Below are 17,559 nucleotides of genomic sequence, written 5' to 3' on the forward strand. Positions count from 1 at the left end.
TGCCCTACATGCACTATGCGCTGTTGATAGTTTGTTGCCATCCTATTGAAGATGTATGCATGATGATGCAGAGCTTACATGTGGCCAGTGGCCTAAAAGGGTGATAGGCGGCTTACGAATGCTCTTGGTCGGGGAATGAACGTCACTTGTGGTTCCTATTGCTCACCTGGCCGTTCGATGAAAGGGAATCTCACTTTGAATTGTCTTTCCTAAGGTTTCTTCCTTTTGCCGTAGACATTCTGCTTTCTTGGGAGTCTTCCTTGATAGCTTTGGTTGTGGGCCCTCTGAGGCAATGCAAGGCGTATGATGTAATTTGTCCCTCACTGACAAAATTAAGAGGAGAAAACTGCACTGCGTATTTGTGTGTGTTATAAGGTTTATGTTTATTAGATTCTAAAATGCTATTTCCAAAATTAACCCCCTTAAGCACACTACTAACACATCACAATTCAGCGCAACGAGGTGTTTTAGTTCATCCAAACAGAAAGGGGGCGCTGCTGAGCCTCTTCACGGCAGGACAGGAGCTCGTCGCGTGCGCGAGGAAGGACCAAATTGAAAGTAGAGAAGCTCTCAGTTCTGGAAGGATAGAACGCATTTCCCTGAACAAAGGTAATACATGACGATTTTTACATGTTATCGTGGCGTCGTCTTATTTCTACTCAAATAGTAAACGTTAGATTTCGAAAGCCTTCAAGTGAAAAGGCCGTTTCTTTATTTTGTTGTGGATAGCGCGTTGCTAGCTCGCTAGCATGCCATGATATTGCAGATTCATTCTCTTCCCCGTGAAGTTAGCCTAGCTTAGCTTAGCTAAGCTGTCACAAACTGTGGCTGCTAAGAATAAGCAGTTGTATATATTTACTATATGAGACTATATTGACAGATATTTTAGTTAGTAGTTGTAAGGTCATATAATGTCAGTATATTGACCTTACAAACAAGCTGAAATGAAACTAATTGCTGCCGGTGATAATCGTACTTTAGTAGTTGTTGGCTTATCTCAACTTTTCTGTTGTGTTGCAGGTCCGAGTGCATTGGAGTGAAAAATGGTACGTGGCTCCGTTATTATAATGCTTTAACATTATTAAGACCCCAACTGTTTGTTTCCTTTACAGTTATTAATGTGTTGTTTTTGTGTTGTTTTGTTTAGTCTCGCAGATATGATTCCCGGACAACCATATTTTCTCCAGAAGGTAGCCACTTTCTTTTTCTAACCTCATGAATACAACATGTCTAATCAGTTTCCTAATTTCTCTTTACTTAAACCTAATGCTGTAACTGTAAATTATGTAGTAGAACTTGAAGTCATTTCTATTAGTGCACCTAAAAGATGAACCAAATGCAGAAATGACAGTGAATTGTTGAACTCAGACTCTGAAGATGCTGTAAATGCTCCCTGTAAAGCTTCAGATCCTCATATAAACCCTGTGTCTGCATGTTCCAGGTCGCTTGTATCAGGTGGAGTACGCCATGGAGGCCATCGGTCACGCTGGCACATGTCTGGGGATTCTAGCAAACGACGGAGTCCTGCTGGCAGCAGAGAGACGCAACATCCACAAGTTGCTTGATGAGGTTTTCTTCTCTGAGAAGATCTACAAGCTCAACGAGTGAGTGAACTTAACAAAGAGACTCTGTATCTGTACTTAAAGACTGTTTAGCCTTAACCCAGCACTGTCTTGTGTGTGTGTGTGTGATGCTCTATCAGAGACATGGCCTGCAGCGTGGCTGGGATCACATCAGACGCCAACGTACTGACAAATGAGCTGCGGCTAATCGCACAGAGGTGAGTTTCACTGCCTACAATCACTTTCTCAGGTGTTTGCTGCTCAGGGTTGGCTCAGGTGTTAACCCAGGTTAAATTTGTCTTCATAGATATTTACTGCAGTACCAGGAGCCCATTCCCTGCGAGCAGTTAGTGACGGCCCTGTGTGACATCAAACAAGCCTACACACAGTTTGGAGGTAATGTGCACAGTAATCTCCTCCTCCTGGCTGAGACCGTTAATGTTAATGAAGGATCCAGATGATGTAATGACAAATCCCTGTGTGTGTTTGTCCTGATAGGTAAGAGGCCATTTGGTGTTTCTCTGCTGTACATGGGCTGGGACAAACACTACGGCTTCCAGCTCTACCAGAGCGACCCCAGTGGCAACTACGGAGGCTGGAAGGCGACCTGCATCGGCAACAACAGTGCTGTAAGTGTGAGGCCACACAGATCACGGTGGTGTAATGCTGCTTTTACCTTTCAGGCACCACTGGGGAGTTTCTAGTATTCACGCATGCAAATATGTGCTGGGATAACACAGCTTGCGTCTAATGCTACTTATCCAAACTCGCCATGTGTTTTGGGATCTAATCCAATTGACTCTGAACGCTGCATTGGAAACTCAAAAAAGGAGATTGAGCACAGACTCAGAGGAGCTCCCTGACATACGCAATTTACAGCCATTTCTGAAATATAAACAAACAAGTCCTCATTTTCCACCTCAGCAGTCTTGTTGTTGTTGATTGGTTTGCTCGCGCCACGTGAAAGCGTCTTTCATCAGAGGGGTGTAACCGTGCCGACACATTTCCTTCACTCATTCACACCTAGGCATGAGTCTGTGTGGCTATAAGCTGTATTTGCTTGGTACCATTACTGTGGGTTTAGGAAATGTATATTTTGGATTTGATTTAATATTGAGTATTTAGTTGGTAATTCATTTTTATTAACAAATAACAGGCTGATGTAATGAAATAGTGAATTGTGCTGAACTCAATTGTCTTGACTCTAGGCTGCAGTGTCCATGCTGAAACAGGACTACAAAGAGGGGGAGATGGCTCTGTCCTCCGCTCTGGCTTTGGCCGTCAAAGTCCTCAACAAAACCATGGACGTCAGCAAGCTGTCAGCAGAGAAAGGTGAGGTTAAAAAACAACGTCCAGGATGTGTGTATGTCATCGTTAGCGAAATGTGAAATATGACCACACGTTCATTTAGATTGGCATGTGAATGTAACACTGCATGTGTGTGTGTGAAGCTGTTACTTCACACGGCTGTAGTTAGGGTTTACTTCATTCCAGCATTTCCTTCTTCCTGATGATTTCTGAACTCAATGCATTGACTGTTTCAGTTGAGATTGCCACCCTGACAAGAGAGGACGGCAAAACCAAGATCAAGGTGCTGAAACAGAAGGAAGTGGAGGTACTCATAAAGAAACATGAGGCGGAGGAGGCCAAGGCTGAGAAAGACAAAAAGGAGAAGGAGCAGAAAGAAAAAGACAAATGAGAAAAAATGGTTTTCCTCCTCTTATCAAGTTCTGTAATGTGTTTTTGTTTTTTTCCAATTAAAAGATTTCAAAGTGATGCATGTATTTGTGTCATTGACTTCCTCCCAAAATTCTTAATTATCAGGTGAGAACTAAGTAGTTTGATCTTAGTAGCATGAGCTTTTCAAACAAACAACCTTTACAATCTCCTTTTATGCCCTTTCAAAGCATTTATCTTTTGATTCTCTTGATCCTCAATGAAATAAAAGCAGAGCAAATTAACCATGTTTCTCTTTTAATCGATTTAGCTTTAGGGGAAAGCAGAAGACTCATTTAGAAAACTATTTGCATGTTTAACTTTCAAACGTGTCATTCATTCCCTTTAGGTGTAGTCTGCGCTGCTTGCCACTTGATGGCGATAGTGAGACGTCTTGAGAGTGGCAGTCTACAGTTCAGCTGGAATACGGATTCAATTGCTATCTATTGATTGTACTCAACCAGTGATTACAAAATGATATAGCTAATTTAACAAGCAATACTATTTTCTGTTTGACACAAAATTCTGAATAATTTTACACATTCAACTGTTTGCGCTGCAGACAGTTGCTGATGCAAAGGTCATGCAATGAGTTTCAGGAGTCAAACAGCGGTGGTGTGTGTGACAGTGACTGAGTGTGTGTTCTGTCAGTGTGTGATCAGTAATGGGCACTCGTTAACACACTGTAGGTGGTCACGACTGGACTGAAACCAGCTGTTGCACCGAAAGCTGCACCATACATAATGACAGGGCAATGACACTGAGTACCTCAAACTTTGTTTTCATTAATTACTCGCTGTAAACTTTTTAAATTGAAGTTGTTTCTTAGTCATTTGTGTTTGAAATGTTTAACCTGGCCAATTTGTATTGCATGTGCAAATTAATATGGCCAATCAAACATAAGTCTCGCTGCAGTCACTTAATGAGCATTTAGACAAGGAATCCAAGGGTATTTGCATGATTTTAATGCAAACGTTTATAGAAAATGCATTTACCTTAAACAGATCAAGCTGATTGGTTGATTTGAGGTTGTAGCAGTGTTGCAACATGTTCACTTCCTTTTGTTGGTATTCAGTATTTAAAGTGGAACAGATAGATACAAAGTATCTATATTGCATAAGAAGATGCACTCGTGACTGTAGAAGGTAGGAAAGTTATTTTATGTTGCATCTATATATTTATCAACACTAGAGAGAAGAGAAAACCCTCCTACTGGCCTAAGTCTTACTCCTAGAAATGCAATGCTGTCCATTCAGGATTAAGATAATACATTGAGTTCAAGAGAAACACTTTGCTTCAAATGAAAATGTCTTGTCTTTTCATTTGATGTCATTCATTGGAGATCTTACATCGGCTTAAAGTGTAAATCAGCAGTGCTCGTTCATTTAAAGGGCTCAAGTAGTGAGGTCATGGTTTTCACATGAGCGGTTGGTCGTGCTCTGCTTTATGTGGGGGAGGATTTTGGCAACCGAAGGACTGGAGTTGCTCCATCCTGAGGCCGGGTTAAGTCAAAGGCACACAGATGCCCTGTTTAATTATTTAACCCCGCCCACATCCCTTTTTTACTGAATCTTGCAGGATTTGGATAGTGTAAGAATTCCTTTTTAACATCCAGCTTTTGTTTTTATGTGGAGCCTTGAACACCGCTCGTCTTCCTGTTGCTCTCAGAGACCACACATAGTTTCGCCCACTTGCCGTCCTTCCCCTGCTCTTTTCATCCCGTATAAGCCTGTTGGGCCGCCCCTAGACAGGCGCAAAGATGAGCCTCACCACTGTCCACTGTGATGAAGCAGATAGGCAGAGCAGGGTAATCTGTTGCAGTGTAAACAAGGCCCCAGAAAAGCACTGGAATGTCTCTGTAGTGGGAGCTGGAGTGCGAGGTCAGCTGGAGGCCAAGGCAGGTGGTATACATCAGAACTGAGGCTGACATCCCAGCACTAACTTATCCAAACAAGAGACAGGCAGTATGTTATCCTGCTCATACTGGAGCAGGAGGAGGAGGAGGAGGAGATACGTGAGGAAGGAAGAACAGAATACAGAAAAAGGGAGTATCAGAGCCGGAGCGGACAGGGACCAGAGGGAGGGTCCATATGCAATCATCTTCCCTCTCTCCTTCACTCCCACTGACAAACATTGTTAGCATACGAGGCTAAACATGACAAGTGACATGCTGCCATGAGACCTTCAGACCTTAAAGTGGTGATGATTTGGAGCCCAGAACACACAGATCGGACCAGACCAGATAATTTATCCCTGTGTATCCATAATAGAATGATGCCCAATGCAGCTGTGATGGAAATACTACAGAAATCTTAACCCTTTGTTACTTTTACATGGAATTCTTTGTGTTGTGTGTCGTGAGTCTCTATAGGTCAAGAGGAGGAGAAGATGTGATAAAAGATACATGCTATACCAGCCACAAGGGGTTACTCATGCAGCAGCACACACAGCTGTTGACTGTGTGTCATGCAAGCTGCAGTGTTTCCCACCGCTGAACTCAAAAACTAAGAAATGCCTGCAATACTTTTTAGTTTTCTTTTGTTACTTATTTAGAATAAATGAAACAGTACGATGCCTCATCTGTTCTCGCTTGCAAACATCTTTTTTTAAACACGAGTCAGACATCATGGCTCCATTCTGTGGTGGACAAAGGAAGCTTATTGGACAGGCAGAACTTTGTAGCAAAAATCTATCCAACTAAATGAAACAGCTGTATAGGTAGAATAAACTCCTGTAACAGTTCATGAACAGGTGCCATCATATATTTGGGAGTAAAATGCCTAATAGTGCAGAAATACTCAAAGTAAAGAGTCTCTTTTATTTTTCACTTCAAATTCTCTTAACTGTTACTAACGTCAACATTTCACTCCTCCAATACAAGCGACAAAATGAGAAAACAAACTCAAGGCAAGAAGCAGGATCTGATGTGTAAATCACAGCAGCACCATCAGTTAGAATAAAGTAAACACAAGGACACAAAGTATTACATTGTTCTACTCTACTTACTGACAACTATTTACAATCAAGCTCCTATTTAAAGCCAAAGCAAAATCCTGACTTACCGGGTTTCCCCCCGATATTACAGACTCGCTGCTTCACCATAAATGGAGGCAGAGTTGCAGTAAACAATAATTAGAAGGCTTTTTGATATGACCTATTATGGAGAGGTATATGAAGTGACTGTTGCTGCCTGGAACATAATAGTGGGTTATGTGGTATATTGGTATTGGTCAGGATCACGCCATCTTAATATAACATCAGGTCACTGCAGTCACATGAAGAACTCCAATTTTGGTCATTTTCATGTTTTAACTTCATTGTTGTGTTGAGTGCCGATGCTGGCAACAGGTAAAACTTTGAACACACCAAAAAAACATCACAGTTATTTCAAAAAGTGACTAGGGTTTTTATGTAAAGGGTGTCAAGGTACTTCTGAAAGTATGAAGCTATACTAACTTATATAGAACATTAAATAGAGTCATTAATCTGTATCTGAAAGGTGGTAACAGGCAGTATTATGTGCATTTGTTATGTTTCATCCAGTTTCTATCTGTGACTCAACAATGTTGTAATATAAAATATGATATTCTACGTTAACACTACCAGATATAAATGGGTCCAAACTATTTTTTTTCTTCTCTTGTTTGGTAAGAAGAAGCTTAAAGATGTAAAAACAGAGCAGTTAAACACAAGATAAAACAAAATAACTGCCATCAGCCAATGTACAACAGTTTACTGCATTTACTGATACTTCTAGGCAATAAGGAAAGAGTGAGGAAGGCTGGAGTGAAACAACAAATCACCACAGACTCAGCTTTGTTAATACTGTCACTGATTGTTTACTTGACAGTGTAAGCAGTTCAGGTGGGCCATTCCCTTTTTTATCACTTGTTTTCACCACTGTTTCTTGCAGAGAGGCCGGTTTGGAACAATGGCCACTCGTCACTGCTCACCTAATAAGGCAGTGTTGATGGACTTGTGTTGTTGTTAGGGGGGTCGAGTAGAGAGGAAGGCTTGGAGAGTTCAGAGTTACCCCCCTAATTCAATTAGATTTTCACTATTTGTCAAACAAAAAGTAAAGTCCGACAATTTAAAATGAACTGCGTGATGCAAATTCAATATCAGGCCAAATAAAGGCAATGTGAGATGTGTGTCAACCTTTTCATAGTGACTATTCCTACAATGCAAACTGGTTTAAAGAGATCAACTCATATTGTGGTAAAGGTTGTGGTGATTCTTTTGTTATGATCAGTTAAAAAGCAACTCGTCATGGACAGCTTCAGTGTTTTTTAGTTCCTGAATTATCATGTACATTATGTCTCAGGCCAAACATTCACATTTTGAAATTAAATTCCTTCTTAGGTCGCAGGAGCCGAGTAGGTGTTTACATCAGAACCAGACACACACATACACACACTTTACATGCCACCACGCATTTATGACATTGGCTTCTCAAACCGATTATTCCAGAAGAAAGACAGAATGAAGTTGCTTTTGTTGTCTTTGTCAGGGAGGAGGCTATGAATCCTCAGTGATCACTAAGTCACACACAGCGTCATGGATGAGACGCCGTTTGGTTGTGGTGTAGCTCAGTGAGAGATGGAAGCAACCTTGACAAGATAAGTTTAGATTTTCCAACTAGATGAGCTTACATATAAATATGGAGTCTGGAGTTTGGAGTTTGAAATGTCCAACATTCACGGCAGAACTTTGGGTAGCAAATGACACTCTTCACTCACATCATGGGTCAGCTTTGTTGTGAAACCCAGTCCAGTATATCTTACTACTTCAGCCACAAGGTGTCACAAGAATTCCACAAACATATACAGTTGTGACCTATTAATTACCTTTTGTTGTAATGACTATTGTTTAAGCAAGCAATTGCCTTATCTAGACATGTGGCAGACACAGAGCAACATTTAGCACCACACTGGAGTCGTGTTTCTGTCCATCTGATGAATGTATGTGCTCTCCTTTAGTTCTGATTTGGTTTCCACCAACTCCTGAGAAAAACACATTTTGGTCTTTAGTTTGCCGGATGTTTCCAATCATTGGCTGATCATTTCCTTTGTCACTGTACCATTCAGTGAGAATATAGTCAACATACTGCAGCTTTTTAAAAGGAAACAGCTGTCTTCTCCTGTTGAGCGCTCAAAGACTCACATATAGTGTAAATAAACAACTTTAAGACCAAAACTATGAAGCAGAGGAGGCTGGAATCTGTGTAGGGCAATGTTTGGTGATAATTATCAGTGAGTCTGTGCCTTTAAATTACGTTTGACAACAGATTAATTTGACTATCTCAATAATGTGTCTGAACTGTGTACAAGGGAAAATCAAGGGAAAAATGTCGGTACATGTAAGATAATGTAAACACCATATTTGAAACAATAAATGTATTGTCCTAATTGCATTATAATTGAAGTTATAAGTGCATGTAATCTTAATCGATCTAAATCTCAAAACTTTCAAGACTTTCAGAAACATAACACACACAATATTCTGGCAGTCATTTTATTGTCCGATGTGACAAATACAGATCACCACAATAAGTTACTCTATATGACCTATAAATATATCCACAAATGCTTTGTGGCCCATAAGTTGTCTTTGATAGAGTGGAGTCAGAGAAGCAGCACTCAGCAGGTGTTTCTTCCCTCTTACATGGCTTTCTTCTCCCACTGACCTCTCTCACCTTGACCTGCCCAACTACAGCTGTCTGCAGCGGTTTCCTTCAATGAGCCTTTTGTTTGACTTTATCGGCTCCATTTGAAGAAATACGCTGATTTATTAAATATGTTAGACTTTGATCCCTGGCACACACACATGTGCTTTCAGAGAGAGAGAGAGAGAGAGAGACATTTAGAATCTAGCTTTCCAGATAACAACTCGTCAAAAGAGCAATGAAAACATACAAATGCAGATGATTCACTTCATTTATTTCACATATTTGACCCAATCTTAAACTCTAAATAGTCCTTAAGTAGAGGATCACATTTTGAATTATTTGTTTATGTATACATATAAACAATCAGACTATAGTATATTGGTCATCACCATGCTTATGAAACATTTTCAGGAAAAAAAAAAAACTTTTGGCCTCTGCCTTCATCCATTGTCTCATCTGAAACATCTTCCATCGCCCCCTTTAAATAAAACTCCCCCAGAAACTCAGTCTGTTACATTTTTGATAAGAGATGAGACTTGAAAACAGCGGGTGGCCTCTAAATTATGCAACCATTCGCATCCTCTTTGGGGGGAAAGTAGAGTTGGGCTGAGTTGTCGAAGGGAACGAGCCATGACAGGCCCATGTGCAGGGCCAGTGGTGACCATGCATTATGAATGGTGCTAAGTACGCCTCAGCTTGAGGAGTTGAGTGGAGGCGATGGAAAGCGATGGGATGGTGGCAACCTATTGGCCGCCCATGGGTAATGCACTTCACTTTACCCCCCAAAAAACATTCTCTCTCTTTCAGCTCCTCCACCGCCCCATTTACTGCCCCCACCTTTCATCGCACCACCTGCCACAGCCCAAAAAACCTCCTTCTTAAAAACAGAAACTCCACTTCCCAAAATACAATTCAGGCCAAACACATTTCTACGCAGAGGATGGTGAAATCATTTCTGATAGAGTTTGCTGCAAGTAAAACTCTGAACCCTTTCATGCTGAGTTAAGCTTTTATATTGACGATTAAATGTTTCTACATTTCTTTATGAACCTGTGTCTGGTGCATATAATGTATTTGCATAGTACTTACATCAAATTAATGCATGAAAATTCCTCTCCAGTATATAAACTGAAGTGAGACTGTAAGATTGCTGTGCCATGTCATTTCCTTTCATAATATTTATATCTTTTAGATGAATGGAAAGTGCCTGTGAAATCCTGTCATGGCAGGATATGGGGACTTTCTTACTTTCCTAAACAGATGAGATCTTTCAGTTCTCTCCATGTGTCATGACTTTGTGGCTTACATTGTATTCAGATATTTGTTAATACAGAGAGTACAGACCCACACACTCTCCAGGGGGCATGGGTGAGAATATAAAAGAGGCTTCTTTAATCTGAAGCACTCAGAGGGCCGGTTTGGCTGCTGAAGTATCACAAAACATAAACAATCCAATTGCAAACACACAAGGAGGAAGAAAATCATAACTAATTCATACATATTATTCCACAACAAATTAAATCCTTGTGTATATGTAAGATGTTCGCTCAGCTCGACAAAATGTGCTGTTTTCCAAAAGCATCAGTTGTATAATCTGTAGATTTTGAGAAATTAACTTAAAAACATTTGTCAGCATCTTCATTATACATCCTGATCCAAACTCTGCAGCGTGTTTACCTATGTGTCTTCATTTGTTTAGGCATGCGCACGCACAGTCGCACACACATGCACGGAAGTCTTGGTGCATCTTAATGTATGTGAGGGTTGACAGATGCGTGTGGAATGAGATATATGGGCGTAAATAATGGAAATACGCATGAAAATCAACTGACTTGCGTGTATGAGGTGCAAATGACTATATATACTTATTATTATTACCTATACCTATAAAGAAAATGGATATTTTCCAGAATTTTTTGCTGAGGTTATCCTGAGGCACAACATAAAGTATGACCAAAACCTTAAAAACAATTATTTCAATGAGTGAATCCCCCCAAAATGGTGAGTTAAACCATCTTCCAAGACACTGAACACAATTCAAAATGGCTTCTTTCCAGGCCCACTTCCTGTAGAAAGTGTCCCATGATCCTCCAGGGTGATCCATACTGTCGGACTGCAGTGAATCCCACAGGAATGAGCTGAGTCTGCTAACAGAGTTTAATATTTGATGAGATTAGTTCTGCTCAGCGCTTCTGCTCTGCTGAGTGTTTCCCATTGCGACACTGCAACTCTTCAAAGCAGAGTTTTCCTTTTTACTTCATGGTTGGCATGTTATTTTAAATTGTAATGAGTGACAACTTTAAGGTCTCATAAGAAAACAAAGAATTGAAATATTTACTTTACCAGGCGTATTATCTTGTGGATTGGCTGCAAAGGTATTGATAAAGTAAGTGTGTATGCAATACATGTGCATCTCTGAAAATACAACCTTTAAACTTTTGTAAATAGAAACTAGTCAACATGCAATTTCATATGCAAATGAAGAGATTCCATGTTAATCCAAATACATGATCTGGATAAAGATCACAATGCCTTCTGCCAGAATTAGCACCTTTGACCACATTGCGATCAGATCTCTGTCCCAAGCAAGCAGGTGAACATGCATCAAGCAGGGAAAATCCAATCAGATTAGATGAAATCTAGACTATGTACCTGGATACCGAGATTTGGTTTGGGGATTTTTTTTGATAGTGACATGAAGTGAGATTTGTGCATAATTGTAAGTACTTGAAGCCAACATACAATACAACACATGGGGCATAAACTGTGTGTGTGTGTGTGTGTGTGTGTGTGTGTGTGTGTGTGTGTGTGTTTGTGTGTGTGTGTGTGTGTGTTGTGTGTGTGTGTGTATGAGGAAGGGAGAGAGAGAGAGAGATGCAAAGCAGAGAGATTGATGTTTCAATAACAGACACAGCTCCATTAGAATGTGTGTGAGATCAGATCTATAGTCATAGTTTAACCAAACAGATTAATAAAATGTGTTTCGGAGTCATTTTTATTGAACTCTTATAATTAACTCATATTGTATTATTATGTATTTATTTTATATACTTTATTGAACACATGTGAAGCCAAGAATACATTTTTAAACAAATATTTCACACTGCTGAAATTCACCAGCAAACTGAAAATGTTGTGTTATTCTCCTGTGGAGGTTTAAACACTTAAAACAGTAAAACACACAAAAGAAACATTGAAGCTGCCACAAGCAAATACAACATCTTTCTTGTATTTCAAATGTTTGATTTTCCTCTGTGCAGACGGGACGAGTCAACAAGCACAGAGATTCCAGGAAACCTACATCTTAAGACAAATGAAGCAGCAGAAATATGTGTAATGATTTTCTGAGTGTATTGTATCATATCCAGGTAGAATCTTCATCTGTTCCCTCCAGATTGTAATAAATTAGAAAGGTCATGCTCCAGTCTGAAGCTTCAGGATGAGCAAGTGGTGTAAAAGCCTGATGTTTATTTGGAACAGATTGATTTACTGTCTCTGAGTGGGACCAAACTACGTCTCGCTGCTATTAACTGCCTTGTTATTGTCCATTAGATGAGAGCCATGCCTGGGATCTGTGGAGTGGATAAGGAACAGGAGAATGTGTGTTTAAACTGTGTTTGGATTGGAGTGCTGTGATTGATGGACTCATCTACCACAACTACAGAAGGCCTCAACTCTGAGAACTGCACCTCAGGATCTATCTATCTATCTATCTATCTATCTATCTATCTATCTATCTATCTATCTATCTATCTATCTATCTATCTATCTATCTATCTATCTATCTATCTATCTATCTATCTATCTATCTATCTATCTATCTATCTATCTATCTATCTATCTACCTATCTATCTATCTATCTGCCTAACAAATGAAGACAAAATAAATCATAAAACATGTACAAACACAGATGACCTTTTAGGCACCTTCTATAAAACGTTCATTTTGAAGTAATATTAACACTGTGAGAAAAGACCCGTCTATCAGATTGGGAAGAAGATGAAGATTAGCCCTCACCATATTTCAGCTTTAATTGTCTCAAATGTCATCATTGAAGCCTGCACATAAATACTAGAATCATTTATTTCTTAAGTCCACTGTTGACTCACCCTTCACATAAAAGTGCTATAAAATGTGCACTGATAATGTATTTAATGCAGAAATACACAGCATTGTCTTATGGGGATTTAAATTAAGGATTGTTGCACACACACACACCCCCCCTCTCACTAAATGGTATAAGCAGCAACTCAAACACACTTCTTATCTCATAAATGGGAGTGAGGATGGTTCATTTACAGGATTCCTCAAGAGAAATAAGACTCACCAGCAGGTTTAACCCCACAGTGATCCTGATCATTATTATTATTGACTTAAATCCACTGGATATAAAATTATCTTGTGATGTTTTGTCTTGTTGTTTATGAGTGGATTGTAGGAGGTTTACATTCCAGAGATGCTGCCCAGAAACACGTGACTACTTTCGCAGCTGACCAAAAAAAACTCTCCAAACATCTGTTCAAGCCCTACAGGAGGCGCTGCAGTGCCAAACCGGCACGCAAACGTCGCAGGCTCCGGCCACTGTGATGGTTATCGAGGAGGCCTTCCTGCCTTTGAAATCCCTACGCACTATCCTCATAATGAGCTCAGATGTTACAGCCGCATGCAAACACAATAACACAGTGCGGTCGAATCTGATTAGGATGTCCCAAAAGAGCACACGGCCTATCTGCTGGTCTCTTTACATTCTCCGTCAGCTTCGCAGCGTCTCTGGAGGGACGCCTGCTTATCAAGGCCATTTACTTCATTTATAGATCGGAAGTCTTGAATTGAGGAAGCTGTGCGAGTTCCAGTTAAACACGTCAGTCTTCTGTGTGCGGACGCTGCAACATTGTGAGGCCATATGTTCTATTAATATAATAACACATTTAGAGGATTGTGCAGGTTTGATGGCGGTGTGCACTTTGTAAACACCTCCATCAAGGAGCCTTTGTTTATGCATGCATCCGGTTAGTTCGTCGTTTTTTTTCCCTGCAGGATTACACAACAGCTCCGAACTGATTTTGATCAAGTGTGGAGCCCAGGAATTTAAATTCAGGGGTGGATACCGGAATTTTTAAATGATCCATTAACGTTGTGTGTGGGCATTTTTCCATAGTTTCCTTCAAAACCAATACACCAATGTGAATGGAAAGTGGAAAATCTAGCAAATTGACCCTTTGATCGACTCACAATAGGTGCAATTTGGTCCAGATCAAGATAACATTTAAAGAACTATTCCTTATTCCTTTTTCCTTAGTTCCTTAGAACAAAGGGTCCTGGGTTCAAATCTCGGGTTAACTCTGATCAGGTTCTTTGAGATGTCTTCCAAAGTTGTAATCAATTACGAAGATTTGATTTAAATGCAGCATGAGAGAACTGAGAAATAAACAAATACAAAACTTTGATACCAACTTTATTTTTAGTTTTTTAAATTCTAAAGTAGAGCCATCATTACTGTAACCTAAGTGTGAGTTCAGATCTCTTACCCTGTGCGGACATCTTTCACTGCTTAATGACACTTTTTCATTCTGTTTTGCATCTCTATCTATTTTCCTCTTTTCCTGCTCTCATGTCCCTTGAGGAGCTGCATGTCCCCTTCAGATCCCACCAGCCTCTGCGAGCTGGGAATCTGCTGCCCTTTGGTTTTAATAGCATAACCCTCTGTGTCCCATGTCCCATACACAAACAGAAAGCCAGAGAGTCCTTATTAGTGAGAGAGGATGTTGTGAAAGTGTTTATTTTGGTGAAGATCCTAGTTGCTTTGCTGTGCATTCTACACCACCTCTGAAATTCAAGTCTTTTCATTTAAGACACTCATTCAATGACTCAGGGTATTTCACATTGTTTTTCTTATTTTGGAGCGTGACTCACATTTTTCCCATGTTGAGGGCAATCACAATGGGATTTCTGGGAGCTGCCTGTTTCCCCTGCATGAGAAAAGTGCTGTTGCTGCTATTTGAATGGTCCCAGTGGTGAGCGTCATGTCTCTGATGCATACAATATGATACAGACAACTTCTGCTTGTAACTGCATCTGACGTTGTTGTCGTTGGAGTAATCATGGAAGTCTGAGCTCCAGGAGTGGCGAAAGCAGATGGCAAATACAGTATTTGTTGCAAGCCGTAGAGTTTAGAGTTGATTAATGCCGATGAGCAAGACACAAACAGGACCTGCGTATGTTCAGCAGTTTACATCATCAGTGTGATTGAAGTGTGGGGCCTTTTCGCAGTCTGCCGCTCGCAGGCACAGCCGTTCACACAGATGTCATCACTGCTCTCAGTCATGTTCATGAGCTTCATGAGATGACAGAAGAAGAAAACTGTGGGCTCCAGCTGCTGGAAGGTGGAGAGGTTACCACTCCCAGTTCAGCTGCTTTACTGTCTAAACAATATAAATTCCCTGATATCTCCAACTTCATGAGAACCAACTGAAAAACAAAAACTGTGTGTTATTGTGTACAAAAGTAATAAGAAGATTTAGAACTGTCCTTGTTGTTTCTGTATTCAAATACTAAAGGTTATGTTAGTACTCCAGTAACGATTTACTCTCAAGAGTTTACTTTTTTGTGGATAAAGTAGCCTGATTGAAGCACGCGGAAATAACAAATGTTGTGTAACTTCGCCTCAGCTAATGCACAAGTTCCTGTCACACACGTGTGCTATCAGTACACAGCACACAGCCAACAGAGAGACATCCACTACCCTCCCCTCACTCCTGACACAAGTATTTCACCCATTATAAACTACTCTCAATCACTGTAAACATTGTAGATCATCACACAGCAGACACACTAGTTGAGCCGAAATCCTCCCCTCGCTTTTCTCCCTGTGTCTCTGCACCTCCAGGCCAGGCAACACTGACAAGGCAACAAGGCAACAACATGACCCGTGTGTTTGCTTCCCAATTGCAGCTTGACTTTATCAGGATGAAACATTGTAACCAGAGCCTGCAGGGGGGTTGGAATACGACTTTCTGCAAAGACATCACAGAAGAGGTTGTAAACTGTAGTGACTTCCTGTTTGTTCTGAATGGGACAGTTTGGTTCAACTGACTACTGAATATTTCCTGGGAAGAACTAATTGAATCTTTAACATGGTTCCTGAGGCCATGATGCATCCTCCATTACATTTTCATTTCTGTCCAGGTTGGGAACCTTTACATTCAGGTAACATCAGTCTGGTGATAGGAATGCTATCGTCCAAAAAGAGTTTGGATAATGAAAGGCACGTGGCCATCACATCCATGTTCCTCCTGTTTTTACTGGTGCACTCTAAAACAGACTGACTTAAATACACAATCTCACCTTAATAATAGTACTAGACAGACATGGTTTAAGTTTGGCTCAGCTTCAGCCAATGAAGATAATTGAAGAAACACTTAAGATAAAATGTTTGACCTTTCTGTGTTTGTTGTAAATGAAGTTGCTGTATTGAGTTGTCAACACAACACAACACAACTGCATGTCAGTAATGAAGAGAATTCTTTACCAAACATCTTACTTAGGAGCTGCTGCAACAATGAGCTGATGGAAACTAGCAGTTATTTATGCCTTATGTACTGGAACAACAGACATCAATCTACTTCTGAACATGTCTTTAGCCTACATTTAACATTTGCATTTTACAACAAATGTCAAACATAGGACAAAGTTGGATCATCTACCAGTGGCTGATTGATCTCAAGTAGGCATGAAGCTTCTCCAACTTCCTCTGTCACCGCAGGCATGACAGGTGATCACAAAAGAGCAACAGATAATGGATCAATTAAGCCATCACAAGCTAACAGGGATTTACAGATCTGATTGGTTTGAACTCTTTCAATGAAACACATCAGTGGAAAACATTTAGTGTCCAAAGGTTTGAAAGTGGGTCCGCATTTCTTTGATTATCTTCAATGTATTCATGAAGACGCCTATCTATTGGACAAACTTTCCTGAGACGTCACAGATGCACTCTCGCACCGCGTGTGGGTGAAAAGCTTCAGAATTTCCTTGAACCTCCAAATGGATGTTTGGCTGTACCACAGAGGACACGGAGAACACCAGCTAAGTGCTTCAGCAGCAGCTGATGCTAACGCAGTAAGACAGACTCAGTGTGGCGTGAAGCAGAAGAGTGCTGTGTGAGGTGACTTATGGGACAATGGGGCCGCTTTTCGCAAATAAAACATGAGGCTTATCCAGAGCCTCGCAACTATACAGTCTCAGGTTTTCTTTGGTGTTTGAGGGTAAAAATAGGAAGGAAAAATCTGATTTGATGTTCCAGAGATGTTTGGGTTGTGATATAAAGAGCCATTCAGTGACATTTACTGGTTTCTTGGTAATAAGCAGCATCCCTTGAAATGGGTTTGCTGCTTTGATGAAGCTCAACAGAGAAGGAACTGGAAGCAGAAACAATTTGTTTAAGAAAGTTTTTGGTGTGCCCTTTGTATTTCCAAAAGCAGTGTTCATCACGTATGACCGTCTTCTGGACACAATGATCCAGGACATGATGAGGATGAGGACACAAAGGATCTGAAGCATCATATCAGCGTCATATCTATAAACTAACAGGCTTGTAAATTCAGCTCCAGATA

The 17,559-nt window shown here is 40.4% G+C and overlaps 1 protein-coding gene across 1 annotated transcript; it reads left to right on the forward strand.

Annotated features, from left to right (window-relative positions):
• Nucleotides 1-498: 498 nt before the first annotated feature.
• On the forward strand, nt 499-3,338 carry psma4 (proteasome 20S subunit alpha 4). The gene is made up of 9 exons (XM_076156265.1): nt 499-609; nt 1,021-1,046; nt 1,148-1,190; nt 1,442-1,604; nt 1,703-1,780; nt 1,870-1,958; nt 2,061-2,191; nt 2,771-2,894; nt 3,107-3,338. Exons 2-9 carry the CDS (start codon nt 1,044-1,046, stop codon nt 3,259-3,261), a joined length of 786 nt encoding a protein of 261 aa, XP_076012380.1. The 5' UTR covers nt 499-609; nt 1,021-1,043; the 3' UTR covers nt 3,262-3,338.
• Nucleotides 3,339-17,559: the final 14,221 nt, after the last annotated feature.

This window comes from Genypterus blacodes, unplaced genomic scaffold, assembly GCF_046128005.1.
Source record: "Genypterus blacodes isolate CSIRO-AG114 ecotype Tasmania unplaced genomic scaffold, CSIRO-AGI_Gbla_v1 ptg000067l_1, whole genome shotgun sequence".
Classification (NCBI taxonomy): Eukaryota; Metazoa; Chordata; class Actinopteri; order Ophidiiformes; family Ophidiidae; genus Genypterus; species Genypterus blacodes.

Bases quoted from the DNA above. Each gene is read 5' to 3' on its own strand.
- psma4 (XM_076156265.1), top strand. The intron at 1,191-1,441 runs GTAGCCACTTTC...TGCATGTTCCAG, and splicing joins AACCATATTTTCTCCAGAAG to GTCGCTTGTATCAGGTGGAG. The intron at 2,192-2,770 runs GTAAGTGTGAGG...TCTTGACTCTAG, and splicing joins GCATCGGCAACAACAGTGCT to GCTGCAGTGTCCATGCTGAA.